This window comes from Podarcis vaucheri (genome assembly GCF_965113315.1).
Source record: "Podarcis vaucheri genome assembly, chromosome: 9".
Taxonomy (NCBI): domain Eukaryota; kingdom Metazoa; phylum Chordata; class Lepidosauria; order Squamata; family Lacertidae; genus Podarcis; species Podarcis vaucheri.
The window spans coordinates 61,741,467-61,759,209 of record NC_138767.1 but is presented as its reverse complement, the minus strand read 5'-3'; the positions used below and the strand labels follow the sequence as shown (position 1 = coordinate 61,759,209).

The window sequence follows — 17,743 nt, the reverse complement described above, 5'->3', positions numbered from 1 at the left end:
GATAGTATTGAATATGATAAAAATTAAATTTTTTTTTTTCTTACATGCACTGATGATAGTCATTGTTTGGATGGGGGGCTTTTATCCATTTCCACAGTCACACAATCAGTAGCTGAAATGGGTTCCACACAGTCACAAAAACAAATTAAGTGGAAAAGCCTCAAAAATAAAAACACAACATAAATAGCAAAAACAAAAGCACCAAACTTAATCCATTCTGGAAGTCCGTTTGACTTCCGAAATGTTAAAAAACCAAGGCACAGCTTCTGATTGGCGCAGGCACCCTGGAAACAATAGCAGATAGCTGCATCGGATGTTTGGCTTCTGAAAAACGTTTGAAAACCGGAACACTTCCGGGTTTTCGGCGTTTGGGAACCAAGTACCAAGGCGTTTTTGAGAACCAAGGTAGCACTGTAGTATACTGCTAATATAAATATCCTTAGGGCAAGACTGCAAATGAAGAGATTGCTTTTGCATATCCAGTGTAGATATGCTCAGTTGACAGTTGTTCATAGTGGAGAAAACTAGAAAATTATATTATTAGTAAACTATGCACTGATTTAGGAGAGGATATTACCTCTGATAGTTCCTGCCTACCTAGCAGTTCGAAAGCACGCCAAAAAGTGCAAGTAGATAAATAGGTTCGGCTCTGGCGGGAAGGTAAACAGCGTTTCTGTGTGCTATTCTGGTTTCAGTGTTCCATTATACCAGCTTAGTCATGCTGGCCACGTGACCCAGAAAAACTGTCTGCAGACAAACACCAGCTCCCTCGGCCTATAAAGCAAGATGAACACTGCAACCCCAAAGTCGTCTGTGACTGGACTTAACTGTCAGGAGTCCTTTACCTTTTTTATTACCTCTGATAAACGGGGGGTCATGATATATAATCATCATCATTCCACATAGCCTTTGTGAATCACTACAGCCTTGAAAACATGTTGTAAGAGACAGCAAGTCAGCCTAGAAGTATTTTAAATAAATAAATATGTAACATCCACACATTTCAAAATCTCTTTTACTTAATTTCTGGACCTGGTATTCTCAAAAGTAAATTTTGATTCATTTAGCTTTAGGTACATAATTTAGCTTACTATAAGGTCTTCCTCTCCTGTACGGACATTGTGTTTGAATCCGATATAGAATATAATGGAAATGAATATATTTATGCTAGACTTGCTGGTGGCTTTTACCAGGACTGCAATATTTAAATGTAAGGGTTTAATAAACCCTGCTTGTAAAGCCTCTCACAGGAGTAATGCTTTTTCTAAGACAGCCTTCTCCAGATGTTTTAGATAACTATGATGCCATCAGTCCTAGCTATCATGACCAGAGCTGTAGTCAAAACATCTGGAGGACACAAGTTTGGTGAAGGCTGCTTGATTTCTGGCTTTAGGAACACGTAACTTGTATACATACACAAAGTTTAATGACAGATGTAAATTTATGCTCCATCAACATTTCTGGAATTGGATTGCAGCTCTAGTTTCACCAACTGAATAGGTAAATTAGAAACATGCAAGGAAGAAATAAAAGTTAAAGCTACAGTGAATTCCCTTTTAAAGTGAGGAGGGATAGACTTAAATAATTTTGGTTCTCTCTTCCATTTCAGCAGCGGTATAATCCAAGTAGACTATAGGCACAAGATAATTGCTTCTGTGAATTCCAGTTAGTCAACTCCTTTATTCCTTTTTGTTACTATTTGGTCAAAACATGTTTAGACTAACAATCCAGTCTGGTAGTTTGCAAAACCAAAAAGGAAGACCCAAGTATTTTTATTGTAAAGCAAGTGCATTCCAGAATACAGAAAAACATTCAGGTATTTGACCAACACTGATAAAAGCTAAAATTTTTGATTGAAGAAATGTCTTCAGAAGGTGTAAAGATTTTCAGTCTTCCCAAGCATCTCCATACTTATTGACTTTAACTATAAAAGAAGAGGCCAGGAGAAGAGAAATATTGTAATGAAGATTAGGAGAAGCAAGGTCTACTGCACTAACAAATGTTTAGAACACTACAGAACCATGTGACAGATCATGTGACCTGACAATTGACTCAAGCCAACTGAAGATGATCAAAACAGTGCAAATTTCCACTGCCACCATTGTGAGATGAAATGTGCAAGTAGCAATTCTGGACAGTTACTGTAGGTATGGCTTTCTCAGATTTTTAAAGGCATTATGGTCAGTACAAAACATCTATGTCACCATTATGGTACTGTAGCTATCTATATATCACAGGATGCAGATGTACTTCTGTCAGAACATTTATTTACATGGTTGAGCTAAACCAACACAGAAGACTACTGTCACTGTCAAGGTGACCACACAAGCTAATGCAGCTGGGAAAGGGGTAGTGTTTTATCAATCCCAGTCAATTCACTAGTCAGCTTCCTTCCACCATATCAAACTAAAAAATCCGCCTTCCGTAACATTAACAATTGTGACTTCTTTTGAATTTACGCATTGTTTCATATTATTATTTTCCTGCGTGAAAATACATTGCCTGGATGTTCAGAAACTGACCTAGCAAAGTACACTGAAAGAGAGAATAAACTCTTGTTCTTGCATAATGCATTTTCTTCTAAAGGAAAAGTAATTTCACTTCCATTTCATAGCTTTCCTTGTACAGTATTGTTTTTTTATCCAAAAAACACAGTCTAGAGGTTGGTGCCAAGGGCAGTTTCCTTCCAGTAGAATAGTAAACAGAAAAAAACAATGGCATATCCTTCAGAGTTATACTCTGCATGCTTAAGTTAGTTTTTTTAAAAAATAATCCCGAGAAGCCTTTCCCAAAAGCCTGGCTATGTTCAAACATCTGATCTAGATGTTATTCTGGCTTCTTAAGGGCCCACAGATCAGAAAGAGGCCTGTAGGCTCACTCCTTTCAACAGAAAGGTTCCCTGGGCTGATGCTTATCTAGTTTTCTCCTAATAGAAGAAATGAAATTTTCCTTGGCTACTGATTCAACAAACAAACTGGAGAGTTGCAGTAATTATATGCTACAGAGATTTCAAATAAAAATACATGGGCAAAAGCTTGTCAACATGCTTGAAAACTGACCCACCCATCAAAGAAAAATGATGGACATGAAAATAAAAGAACATTGCTTCTTGTTTACTACTCCTTAGAATATTGGGAGTCCCTAATGGAAAGGCAAGATTAAACATCAAATACTTAAGTTATTTAACAATTTACCATCTTTCTTTATTGGTTTTTCCTGTGAAGACTTCGATGGAAATTCTGACTTCTGTGTTATTCCTGCCTCATACATCTCTCTATTGCGACTCCTTAATTCATCATACGTGATTCCTTTTCTTTTTGGACGTTCTTCCAGAAACAAAGCAGGTTCTTAAAGGGAAAAGAGGGGAAATCAATGGATAACAAACAATACATGTAGATGGAAGTGTCTATTTTAAGGGAATGCTTTTGTTTGAAGCAGTCCTCCTGACATTTAACTATGGAATAGTCAGTTTTAGATGCACTTTACATACCATTATGTTTTGTGCACATTCAGATTGTCAAAAGTCATCCTCAAAGCACTGCGTTAGATGAGCCATGAATTAGATGAAGTGCCTATTGCTGTACTCTTCTTTGTTATTGACTGTTTATAAGCTTGAACTTACATCAACTATGGCTTAGCATTACATGCAAATACAGTGGTACCTTGGGTTAAGTCCTTAATTCATTATGGAGGTCCGATCTTAACCTGAAACTGTTCTTAACCTGAAGCACCACTTTAGCTAATGGGGCCTCCTGCTGCTGCCGCGCCGCCGGAGCACAATTTCTGTTCTCATCCTGAAGCAAAGTTCTTAACCCGAGGTACTATTTCTGGGTTAGCGGAGTCTGTAACCTGAAGCGTCTGTAACCCAAGGTACCACTGTGCATCATATATACCCAACCACTGTATGTGTGCCTGCCCCACCCAAAAGCTACAGAGCTGTGTGTTAAAAGCGTGGATCAAAACTGAAAGTGCTCACAAGGCCAAGCGACTCGTTCCGGTGCATTTTTCCAAAGAGCGCCCTTTTCCCAACTCTGCCTGGTTATCTACAAAAGGTGCTCTCCTGCTTTGTAAAGCAGCTGTTGCATAGAGAGGGGAGGGAAATTTAAAATGGTGAAGCCAGAGGAAACTCTGGTGGAGGTCTGTAGCAAATTAAGTTGTCAGACTCGGGTACAGGAGGAAAAAACTAATGCATCTAGTAGGTGGTTCCCTCTGAAGTTTTCCCTTGGGGCAGATTAGAGATCTTGGGGCCAAAACAGTCTTAATCTATTCTCAAAATTTAAATGGGTAAAGTTTGATTCCTGCAATGCAGAGGCTACAAGATCCTCAGGGTCCCTTCCAACTCTACAATTCTATGAAATCTGCTCTCCCCCCCACCCAAAAAAATGACCAGTATTCTCAATGGCAGGCATGTTTTCAGGAAACACGATTGCCAGTGTAACATGAGGCTCCAGCCTTTAAAAAGAACTGGAATGTTCACATCTATAAGTCTGAAAAACACCGAATCCATTCCATTTTTTTGATTAGAGAACAGCTTCCTGTATTAATAGAGCTCAAGACAAACACTACCTTGAGGGAAACCATCTGTTATTCCAGAAGGAGAAGATTCATTCATGGTAGAACTAAATGGGACTGGATCATCACTAGAGGGAAAGTCTGTCGCTCCATAATTATCAACATGGTATTTGGAAGTATGTGCTTGTGGTGCTGCTGTTGCTGTTGGAGTACTTTCAAAAGGTAAAGGCACATCTGAAGCTTCTGTTTTTTTAGAGTAATACCTGGAAAGACAAAGACAGTTTTTCAAAATAACTGTACTTTAGTTCTCACACACACACACACACACACACACACACACACACAGAGTATGATACAGTGGGTTCCTCTCACCCTATCCAGAATAATAATAAAAAATCTATTATAGTTGGGGCAAACTATTATTAGGATAAACTAATCAGTTATAGCAAAAGAAGAATAAAAATTATTGTTCGTTATAAAGACGAATTCTTCTTTGGAAAAATTCCATATTAATTTCCTGCCTTAACCTAAAGCTCTCTGCTCTTCTCCTTTTCCTCTCTGCTCTTTGACTTGTAACAGCCATTAAGTAGATGATTTTAAATTAATGTGATGCACTGGATTCATTTGGCTTAACACAGGGACGGAGAATCATTTCCACACAGTATAGGCCATATCTTCATCTCTTCCAACCTCTGCAGGCCAACACTGACAGGTGAACAGGACCACACATTTGTCAATCAGGTGAGATCACGCAAGGGTGGGAGGAGATAGTAACCAAGCAGGATTGAACCTCCACCGATCAACCGATATCACCTAATTGACAGGCAAGGTGTCGTTTTGAAAAACAGTCTTGCGGGTCAAACAGGCAATGATCAGCCCCTAGGCTGGTAGATTCCTACCCTTGATTTAACTGAATTTTTAGCACTGCCATAATCACCGAGACCTCCACTAAGATTTGCCTGATTTATTCAGAGCTCACAATCTCACACATGCCTTTTTGTGGCCCATAAAGTTCAGAAGCTTCTACACTGTAGAGATCCACACCATGCTTGTCTTGCTTCACAGACCACATTTCAGGTTCCATGTGGCTTCCTGGAGATGCAGAGACTCATGGTGGAGGCATAGGTGTAGCAACTAAGTGCTTCTAAATGTTAGCAGGCCAGAGGGAGATCACTTACCAGAGAGGCAAACCCATCACAGAAAACAAACAATGTGGGCTCTGGCCCCCAAGTTCCAAGTTGACTGCAAAACAGGACATCTACTGTCCATACTAATGAAAGGTTAATGTGGGTCCATCAGCTCAGCACATACAGCAGAGGCCCTTTTTTTTTTTACACTGCTGCCGCAAAAATCACAATTATCAGTCTCAGTTTGATTTATTGTGTTTAGCAAGCAGCCATTACACACATCAAAATAGTAATAACAGAAATACTGCTAATAATAGTGGTTTACATTTCTACTCCCCAACCTTTACATGATATATCATTTCCCATTCCTCCTTTAAGTTGGATTACATGAATTTGTAAGGCCTTGGCAAAAAATCTGGATACAAATCATAGTATTAGATTAACACTTACACACAGTTCCGTGTCTTTTGTTAATGAACACTCTTAAATTTTCTCTACTAGATACCAGATCATTTTTTAACGCATTCTGCACATTCTATATGTCTAACAGGAAATATAAGGACTGCTTTATTTGACCATGCCTGGCCAAGTGCTGAACTCAATGCATTTCCAGATTACACTGGACAAGCACATCTAGGGGAATCTCTGCATTTATTTCTAACAAAGTAAGTTTCCAGCCATTATTTACAGAAATACAGGGTGGAAAAAATATGGGCAATACCTGCTTGGAGCAGGCATAGGCAAACTCGGCCCGCCAGATGTTTTGAGACTACAGTTCCCATCATCCCTGACCACTGGTCCTGTTAGCTAGGGATGATGGGAGTTGTAGTCCCAAAACATCTGGAATTTGCCTATGCCTTGCCTGGAGGGAAGGTGTTACTCAACAGAACTACCCAGCTGTAAGCGGGCATGGCTACAGTGATCTGTATCAGCCATTGCCCACAAGAAGTAGATTTATTTGAAATAAACAAGGCGTGTGCATACAGGCTGCAGGATACAAATTTTATAAAGGTAGTATTTGGATTTACTTGAAACATTTAAGTACAGAATGCACACAGCCTTGGCTAATCATATTCCAAAATGAACTGCAAACCAGGTTTGTTCCTCATTTTTCCTTCAGAAAGGAAAATGACTTACCAAATTAAAGTTACACCTCTTCAGGGGGATGATCTAATAATAATGTAAATATATGGTCCAAACTGGGAACTCAAAATCTCTTCTCTCAGAGCCTCAACTGTGTCCCTTCCACCTCTTCTTACCCTAGGGGACCATAAAGTTTGTACTCAGTGTTAAATCTGAGTCATTTTTCACCAAACATACTCCATTTCTATGGATCTCTTAATCCTTCCTGTTTCCAGCAGCACTTCTTCTACCTTTTATCTTGCTGAATGATATGCTAAGTTTCCAAATTGAGTTTCACCGCGTTCCTTGGGAGCTAATCAAGAATTCTTCCGAGAGAGAAATAGGTAGTGGCAGACAAGCTTCTGTGAACAATGGTGTCCACAATTGCTGTGGCAATTCTGGCAGCCACAAGGATGTACTAAGCGCATTCTAAGATGCAGTTTCAGTCCACCCAGAGCAACAATGAAAGCTCACAATCCTGACTGGCACCCTATTTCAACCTAGACAATGAATCCCCTCACCCTGCAGTAATGTTATGCTTTACGACACACCTTAGAAGCCTCTGCAGCATGCAGGCAGATGCACATGGGTGCATTAGGTGACAAATCCAATCCAAAGGTGTTCCCTGAGTGCAAGGAGTCTAAAAGCTATTGATTCCAATGTGTACATTGTGGGCCCAGCCCACATGTCTTTTATCTTTTGCCAACATAGGTGGGGGTAAAGCACAGGAAAAGCAGCAGGCTAGGCAGTAAAAGGGACACGGGTAGCACGGTGGGTTAAACCACAGAGCCTAGGACTTGCTGATCAGAAGGTCGGCTGTTCGAATCCCCGCGACGGGGTGAGCTCCTGTTGCTAGGTCCCTGCTCCTGCCAACCTAGCACTTCGAAAGCACGTCAAAGTGCAAGTAGATAAATAGGTACTGCTCCGGTGGGAAGGTAAGCGGCGTTTCCGTGCGCTGCTCTGGTTCGCCAGAAGCGGCTTAGTCATGCTGGCCACATGACCCGGAAGCTGTACGCCGGCTCCCTCGGCCAATAAAGCGAGATGAGCGCCACAACCCCAGAGTCAGTCACGACTGGACCTAATGGTCAGGGGTCCCTTTACCTCTATGCAGTAAAAAGGAACACTGACGTGGTAAATACATTAAATATTAAAACAACAACGCCACACAAATGAAGCTACAAAAATTCAAGTGCATATAACCAGTGGCGTAGTGTGGGTTGCCAGCGACTGGGGCCGCATGGAGGGAGGGAAACAGAGTACGCGTGCACATTCAACTGCCTAACAGTGTCCACCTCACCCAGCAGATCACAGCCACAGAGATAAGAAGACTTGTTCTGTTATCTGAAGAGGTCACTTCCCAATTAGCATGAAGCACATAGCTGTACTGAGGCAGCACCTGGTGTTGAAATGTTGTGCCCCTTACAACTTTGCACAGGGGCAACTGCCCCTCCCTCAAATGCTACACCACTGCATATAACATCTGGAAGTCTATCCTACTTCCTTCCTCCTGTACTTATTTCCCTCCATATTATGCTTGCAAGACATACCAGGTATTGAGGGCAGAGGAGAATCAAGCACTGAAGCCAGCAATGTCAGCTGATGGGCAGCAGGACAGGGTTTAACCCTGCACTGGCTGTGTGTCCTGTTCCTAGCAGGGAACAGGATCGCACAGCCAATGTAGTGGGACTTAAAACTTTGCTCATCGGCTGATAAGCAGAGATTAAAGCCTTCTCTTGCAAGTGGCAGCAGAAGAGCTGGAGAGAAGAAGAAGAAGAAGAAGAAGAAGAAGAAGAAGAAGAAGAGGAGGAAGAGTTTGGATTTCATATCCTGCTTTATCACTCCCCTTCAGGAGTCTCAAAGCGGCTAACATTCTCCTTTCCCTTCCTCCCCCACAACAAACACTCTGTGAGGTGAGTGGGGCTGAGAGACTTCAGAGAAGTGTGACTAGCCCAAGGTCACCCAGCAGCTGCATGTGGAGGAGCGGGGACGCGAACCCGGTTCACCAGATTATGAGACTACCACTCTTAACCACTACACCACACTGGCTCTCTTCCCCACCCACTGCTCTGCTGTTACCTGCCCCCAGGAGAAGCAGCACTGGGGAGAAGCACTTTAAGTGAGCCCCCAGTCTCATTTCAGCAGCACTTTTCAAAAGTGTCATTTCAAGCAGCTCACACACTTTGGCAAGCAGGCATTGCTGATGCTTGCAAGTGAATCATGCAAGCTCTGATACTGGAGGCCAAGAAGAGGCTCGCAAAGCCTCCTACCTTCAAGATCAGAGTCTTAAAGGGAAGTGGGAGGAGGCTTTAAAAAAAGCTTTTGCCGTTAGAACTTAAGCTTCACCGAAAAGTGCAGATTTTAAAAGAAATACCGTATTGGCCCAAATATAAGCAGCACATTTAAAATGGGGGGGGGGGGGAGAGGGAAAAAAAGAAAAAATAACCAAATATAAGCCGCTCCATTCCTCGCTGCTCCTGGCTGCATACTGTAAGGTCACAAATATTTTATTTTATTTTATTAATTTTATTTAAGAAAGATACACACTTTACATCATTGTTCAAATATATACACACGAAAAAAAATTCCGTCCTAAAAAAGAATAAGAAAAAAAGAAAAGAAAGAGGAAAAACAGAAAATAAGAAAAAAGAAACATACAATAATACAGATAACATAATTAAATAATTTAAAAAATCATCGATGTATAATGTTTTAGCAATACTGCAGAATTAATGTATGATTATGTAACTCCAAAACCGAGTCGGACGGAAGTTTTGTTATCTGTAAGGTCACAAATATAAGCTGCACTTTAACTTTTCACAGTCGGAATTTGGGGGGAAAGTGAGGTTTATATCCAGGCCAATACGGTAATACAAGCAAAAGCAATCTGACCACAACTTTTCCCCTTCCTTTTCTCTTGATAAAACATAAGCAGAATGAGCCACCTAATTTGAAGCAATGTGAAGGGCTACCAATTTCAACAAGAGTTAGGGACTTCCTTAACACCTCTCCCCTTTAAAATCATCAGACCTCTGAAGTGCTTAACTTTGGCTGGTTAGTGCTCAAACAAGTTCTACTTTCATTCTCTCTGTGTGTTGCTGGAGGGGGGAAATGAACGCCAGTGCTCAAGAGTGCTTCAGGTTTTAATATTTAAAGTGAACTTACTTTCCAGAAATTCAGAATTTTGAGCAAATAAAAATTACTTACTCAGGTTGAATAGGTTTATTTTTCCTCAGAGCTTCTCCCAGTGGTGAATTCTCTAGCCTTTTAAGCTTCTCTTGGCATGCCTTCATATAAGAAAACTTTCCACCAATGTAGCCACAAAAGCCAGCAACTTATTATAAAGAAAACCAAAGACTGATTTAAGATATCTGATGCTCTGTCACTTTAAGAAAAATACAGGTATATTTAAATATAAAATATATAAAAACATACAAAAGCCAAACAAAGCTTCAGCTTAGCACTAAAAAAAGAAAGTTCTTAAGTCTACAGTTTTTATCTCTTGTGTTTCCATGGCAACAAGACAAAGGCCTTAAAAAGTGGTCAGGATAAGAAAGTAATCACCAAATACAGTATTTTTTGCTCCATAAGACACACCAGACCATAAGACGCACTTAGTCTAAATTTTTAATCTTAATCTTAAATTTTCCTTTTGAATTGCCAATATTTGTCCTTGTGAGCGGTGAATTGTGTTATATTACTTGTGGCTTGTACGAAACCGCTGTTTTATTTGATTTGTTTTGTGTGTTGTGCTTTATGATGGGCATAATAGCCGAATAAACATTTTGGCACTTAGTTTTTGGAGGAGGAAAACAAGAGGAAAAAAAATCTGAATACCAGAAGCCAGAACAGCAAGAGGGATCGCTGTGCAGCGAAAGCAGCGATCCCTCTTGCTGTTCTGGCTTCCGGGATAGCTGTGCAGCCTGCATTCGCTCCATAAGACGCACACACATTTCCCCTTACTTTTTAGGAGGGAAAAAGTGAGTCTTATAGAGCAAAAAATACGGTACATCAGGCAGAAACTGAGAAAAATGAGTTGTCGATTTAAAAAGAACGGGGAAAGCTGTCAATTTCTTATTAGCAAATACTTAGTATTTTTCAACTGCCGGCCAAGAGGGCAGGATGGATAAAAATCTATTATTTAATTTAAATAATAATAATCAGATTTTTTGATTTAAACTGGATTTTTAAATTTAAATTGGATTTTTAAAATAAAATGCTTTTGGAGGAAAAATCTTTCTAAAGTTAGTTTTCTATTTAAGTTACATTATAGTCCTAAGGCTAGTAATCAGGAAATAAGGATACATATGTTATAATGTTATTGTTTTAGTTAAATAAATTGTTTAAATCCTTATTAAGGGAATGGTTATTTTTCTCTTTCCAATAAAGTACTGCAGAAAAGTTGTCCAAATATGAACAGTTAACTTATTAAAGTTCATAATAATTTCATAATTATCTGTTTATGTATTTCTAATAGTATAACCAAATCATTAGTATTTGATATAAGTGTAAAAACTACTCTGAAAATTTATTATTCCAAAAATGAAACCTTCATCTGGTTGTAAATATTAAGATTATATGAGCAAGAATGAGTCTTTTTGTAAAAAAATGATTTACATCAAATCCACCCTGCAGCAGGGTGACAAGTACTTCTGAGGCGCTATTATAAAACCAGGGCTGTAAACATATACAGTGGTGCCTCGCAAGACGTTCCGATGCCGCGCGGCGGGAGGAGGCGTTCCCCCCCCGCCCGGCATCGGAAGGAGGCGTCCCCCCCCCCGCCCGGCATCAGAGCTTCGTTCCGATGCCGCGAGGCGGGAGGAGGCGTTCCCCCCCGCCCGGCATCGGAGCTTCGCACAGCTCTGAAAGGCACAGAGCCTTTTTCATGAAATATGGTGGCGAACCTAAATCTCAGCTGTGAGTAGGATGGTCAGGTGAAAAGGAAAACAGGACTCCTGCATCTTCATTAAAGTTGTGCAGAAAAGGGAATTTCAGTCATGATAGGTATCCCTGCTAAAATTTTCTTGGCCATAAAACTATTAAATATGCAGCAGTCCTGTCTGATTTTCCAACTGCGAGCCTTTAACTACAGCTACAAAGTAGTGAAGGGTTAATACTTACATAAAACTTTTGGTAGCGAGCCAAACTTTGAATGTGTTGTAAGAATTCCTACAAATTAAAAAAAAAATGTAAGGAGCAGTAACCATACAAAAATATGAACTGAAACCTGACCTGATAAATGCATAACCATGAATCGACTCAAGGCACTTGGGGTTTCAGTGATTGGTTTAAGTTTTTTTCCAACTATACACGTGACCTGAAGGGAACAGTGAAGACCACTGGAAAGCTGTTGTGTGTCAGTTTGAAATAGTTTTCTAATATTATATTTAAATGCTTTTATTAAAGAAGTTGGGAGACTCCAGTTAAATAACACGGAAAGAGACTAAAAGAGTGTGTGTGCTTGTGTACACACACACACACACACACACACTTCCATTCTTCGCCAGCTTTTAATATAAGGAAGGAGCTAGATATGTAGATTGCTCCATTCATTTCCACAAAAGCAGAAGATCCGTGTATGCAAAGGAATGTGCAATACTGAATCAGGACAACAGTTTTTAATAGTATTCACGCATATCATAACCCAAATGAGCTACATGCTGCAGGTGACTTGAAATATCCTACATACTAAATCAAAGCAAAAAGTAACATACGTTAAAAAAAAAAAAGCATTTCCTTCTTTAAAAACTATATAATCCTTAACCATGGTATAAATTATAGTCCTCCATAAATGCCCAAGTCTTTCTTTGGAACTATCTCTGTTGACTATTTCTGAAGAAAACTGAGTAGCTCAAGTTTCCCCTTATGAGTCTATTATTTTGCTGTTGTCAATGTATGCGGTGTTTTCAAACACTGGCTCCATAAGCACATGATGTTAATCCAGGGTTGGATAATATTTTTTCAGTTTAGGAGCCACATTCTGTTATGGGAAACATTTTGGGGACCGCAGGCCAAGGGTTGGCACAGTCAGGGACCAAAGTGGGTCAAATAATGGATGCAACTCTTTCCTTTGTACGGAAGGCTACATTCAATACCTCCCCACCCCCACCCCAAACACATGACTAATTTTTTTCTATAATTAATTAATTTATATATGAAAAATATTTCCAAATAGCAGACATCCATATTCAGTCAAAGTTGCTTGAAACTTACCTTTTTTAATTAGTATTTGGGTGACAAGCATGCCAACAGCAGAAAAAGGCAGCGCTATGAGTGGGAATAGGAGAAAATGTGTATTTATATGGAGAATAGAACTGAATATATTTTACAGAACAAAAACAAATTGTAAGCAAATTAGGGAGAAATTCCCTTTGAGTGCAGTAAGACTTCCTTTTCAGCAGACATGCTTATGATTTGTACAGCACAGAATCCTTTCTAAAGTACACACTGCCAGAAAAAAACGCTTTGGGTTTTGTTTCATTTTAAGAGCAAGTGCAGCTCAGAACAAATGTGTTTACAGTCGTGCTTTGGTTCTCAAACACCTTGTGACTCAAACGTTTTGGCTCCTGAACGCCGCAAACCTGGAGGTGAGTGTTCCAGTTTGCAAACGTTTTTCAGAAGCCGAATATCCCACGCGGCTTCTGTGGCTTCCAATTGAGTGCAGGAAACTCCTGCAGCCAATTGGAAGCCACGCCTTGGTTTTTGAAAGTCGAATGGACTTCCAGAATGGATTCAGTTCGAGAACCAAGGTACGACTGTATTAGGAATCATGGAACCCCCTTTCAATTAAGAAGAGCTGCAAGCCCTTGGAGATAAATGTAAGATGTTTCCTTCCTGCCAAAGAACCATTATATCTAGATCTCAGTATTTTATTTTTTTATTAGCTTTCACAGCATCAAAGATTTATTGAGAAACGTAAACTGAATACAGTCATATCTTGGGTTAAAATAGCTTCAGGTTGAGCGTTTTCAGGTTGCGTTCTGCGGCGACCTGGAAGTAACGGAACGGGTTACTTCCGGGTTTTGCCACTCGTGCATGCGCAGATGATCAAAATAATGTCACGCGCATGCACAGAAGCGGCAAATCGTGACCAGCGCACGCGCATACATGGCTTGCATTCTGCTCAGGATGCGAACGGGGCTCCAGAACGGATCCCATTCGCATCCAGAGGTACCACTGTATTATCCTGGGTCAGGGTTGTAGGAATTAGTACCCTATCCACCAGTATGCATGCCAGCACAACTGCAATGACAACAGTCACAGTTGCTAGAGACAGCAAAGCAGTACTCAGCAAAGCAACTGGGCAGAAACATTTCTACAGAGGCACTATCCCAGCACACTCAGTAATGGATAGAATACTGGACGAAAGAAACCAGAGTTCAAATTCCTCCCGAGCCAGGAAGCTTACTAGATGACTTTGGGTTAGTCACTCTCTCTTTCTCTCTTAGAGTTATTTTAAGGATAAACTGAGTAACCCTATTTTGTATTCAACTTCTTTTTAAAAACGTGGGATACAAGTACAGTCGTATCTTGGATCCTGAATGCCTTGCAAGTCGAACATTTTGGCTCTCAAACGCCGCAAACCTGGAAGTGAGTGTTCCGGTTTGCAAACGTTCTTTGGAGCTTCTTGCAGCCAATCAGACGATGCACCTTCGTTTCCAAACGTTTTGGAAGTCGAACGAACTTCCGGAACGGATTCCATTCGACTTCCAAGGTACTACTGTATGACCTACAAATAAGGTGTGAAAAGTGTACTTCAGGATGCCACAGAGAATAAAATCTGATATTACCTGGAGAATTCTGATATTACCTGGAGAATGTCCTCTTGAGATACTGAGCACAAGTGATCCAAGGGCATATCTATCGGACTGTGCCTGCTTGGCACTTTATTCACTCGAGTGGCTTTGGCTATTAACACATTGTATTATGTCATTTTTCTAGGAATTTGTGTCTCATTAAAGAGTAGCTTTTAAATATTAATGAACGTGTTTGGAGAGCTGTTTGAAGTTTCTCTCACATGATTTAGTAAATAGCATGAATTTCCCAATGTAATACTTTTTATTTACAGATTTGGACAGTCATTATTTGACACAGTTTGGCAAAACAACAGACATGAAAAAGTAAAGATTATTGGAGCATTTCACTTACATCTGTACCAGAGGCTCTCAGTATTGCATTCTTCGAAGACTCTCTTTCCTCCTCTGTGGGTACATAGGAATGGCTAAACTGGCCCTTTAATGGAAAAATACCAAACATAAAGGGTCAGTGTGTGACATACACTAGCAATACTGTCAAATGGTAAATACACACATTTACTACCATTTTTACCAAGTGTCCATGATACACATTATTTTAGAAATACGAAAACCAAGTGAAAACATCCCTTTGTTTACCCACAATAGATGACTGGAGCATAGGAGTCTAACATTTTCTGTTCACTTTGCATTGTTTTTCTTTTAGACACACTTGCATATGTTTTACCTATGTACCCAAATATATACACCTACCAATGTTGTGTGGATCTATTTCAATTGCTTCTTCTTTTTTATTTGCTCATTGCAAACAGCTGAAAGTCTATAAATTTTGATAATAAACCTGATTTGCAATCGGGGTTGAATAATTTCGATTACAACTGTATATGTGTGTGTGTACATACCTGTAACTGGATAACATGAGATAAAGTGCATCTCATGAAGTGAACTGTAATAGAATTATTAGTATTTGAGGTGCCATTTGTTTGTGCTGTATAGTAAAAGGCAGCTTTAAAATGGTAGAGTCTCAAAGCAGCTTGTAATATAACATAGAGCCTAATGCCCCAAGAAACGAGTATGACATTTGGTTTGACATAACTCTGGACCATGGTGCTAGAGATGTTTTGAACATTAATTTATATATGTTATGAGAACTGTTCTAAGAGTTGATATGCATGCCTACGGTCATATAAACACCAGCCCTAATAACACTTGTACAAAGTTTGTAACAATAAAATGCTGTGCAATAAGGATTGGAAACATTTTATATCCTTTTATGCAGAGAAAAGTCAACATGGTGAACAGTTAAGTGTTAGACTAGGCTCTGGAACACTAGGGTTCAGATCACTACTTAGCCCTGAAACCCGCTGAGTGACGTTGAGCAATCAGAATAAGATCTCTTACTAGATTATTGATGCAAATCTCCTCTATCTTCAGCACATTGTATTTTATTTTACTGCTAGGGCTGGGGGCTGGTGTGCAAGTAAAGACTCTTCTTCCGATTCTGAATTTTGGGGTCCTCAAAAAAAAAAGAAATCTTGACAACTTTGCGGGTATCAGGAATAGGGCAATCCTAAAGCTCAACAATTGTGGTGGTTTCCTTACATTGTATTTTATTTTACTGCTCAGGCTAAGGGCTAGTGCAAGTAATGATTCTTCTGATTCTGAATTTTGTGGTCTTCCTAAAAAGATGCTCAGCAACTTTGCGGACATCGGGAATATGGCAACCCTAGGCAAAAAAGCTCAACAATTGTGGTGGTTTCCTTACATTGTATTTTATTTTATTGCTAGGGTTGGTGCAAATAAAGCTCGACCACTTTGCAGGCATCAGGAATCTGGCAATCCTAGGCAAAAGGGCTATGTTTCTCAAAATAAATAAAAAAATATTTTACTGTTAGGGGTTGGTGCAAGTAAATATTCTTCTTCCACTTCTGAATTTTGGGGTCTTCCTAAAAAACAAAAAATGGCAATTTCTTGCAAGAATAATATGGCAACCCTGGAGCTAGGTTTCTAATTAATCTATATATATATATAGCTCGACAACTGTGGTGGTTTTCTTACACTGCATTTTATTTCATTGCTAGGGCTGGTGTGCGAAGCTCGACCCCTTTGCGGGCGTCCGGAAAGTGACGTTTTTGGAAAGATGGCGACCCTAGGCCAGAAGGGCACGAAGCGGCAGAGCGTACCTGGCGAGGGCCTCCGGGGTCGGGTCTGTGGGCCCCACCGCGCACTTGCCCGGGGGGCTCCATGTGGGGTGGGAAGGGGCCCCTCAGGTGCGGGGCGCCGGCGGCAAACGAAACGGCGACTCCTACTGACCGAGAAACGAGGGAGCGTGAGGGAAGCGCGCAGAAACCGGAAGCGCGGTTTCCACCCACCGGAAGGGCACGGAGGGCGCCCGTTCCCATAGACGACGGGACGCCTAGAGGGGAAACCCGGAAGACGGCGGAACGGGGGTTGGAGGAGGAGGAGGAGGCGGCGGGAGAAGAAGCAGCCTCCGAGGGCGAAACCTTTCCTGCCCCCTCCGCCGGTAGGGAGAGGGAGGAGGCGGCTTCCGCGCTGGCCGTGGAAACGGAACCCCGGGGCCTTTCTGAGGGAAGTGGGGGAGAAGACAGGTAGCGGATACGTGAATGTGTTACAGATATTTTCCCACATTTATTATGCTATTTTGTGATATACAAATGACATGAGAAAACCTGGCATGCTTATTTGTATAACTTTGTTCTTTTCTTTTTCAATTTTTTTTATTGGTTTTACAACATTATAAACAAACAAACATTGGCTTAGGATTTTATTTATGTTAAGGGATGAATTGATATGTTTAATTTCATAATGTGAAGATCTAAGGATGTCAATGTTTAAGTTAAATTTTATAAGAACTGTGATTTGGAAAACCGTTAATAATAATAATAATAATAATAATTTATTATTTGTACGCCGCCCATCTGGCTGGGTTTCCCCAGCCACTCTGGGCGGCTTCCAACAAAGATGAAAAATACACTAAAATGTCACATATTAAAAACTTCCCTGAACATGGCTGCCTTAAGATGTCTCCTGAATGTCAGGTAGTTGTTTATCGCCTTGACATCTGCTGGAAGGGTGTTCCACAGGGCGGGCGCCACTACTGAGAAGGCCCTCTGCCTGGTTCCCTGTAACTTGGCCTCTCGCAGTGAGGGAACCGCCAGAAGGCCCTCGGAGCTGGACCTCAGTGTCCGGGCAGAACGATGGGGGTGGAGA

The 17,743-nt window shown here is 40.7% G+C and overlaps 1 protein-coding gene across 1 annotated transcript; it reads right to left on the bottom strand.

Annotated features, from left to right (window-relative positions):
- Window positions 1-1,756: 1,756 nt before the first annotated feature.
- On the bottom strand, window positions 1,757-16,929 carry OCIAD1 (OCIA domain containing 1). The gene is given in 9 exon segments (XM_082238281.1): window positions 1,757-1,924; window positions 3,195-3,347; window positions 4,567-4,775; window positions 9,966-10,092; window positions 11,880-11,927; window positions 12,972-13,025; window positions 14,907-14,954; window positions 14,957-14,990; window positions 16,696-16,929. Coding segments are annotated over 9 exon segments (930 nt in total). The 5' UTR covers window positions 16,915-16,929; the 3' UTR covers window positions 1,757-1,886.
- Window positions 16,930-17,743: the final 814 nt, after the last annotated feature.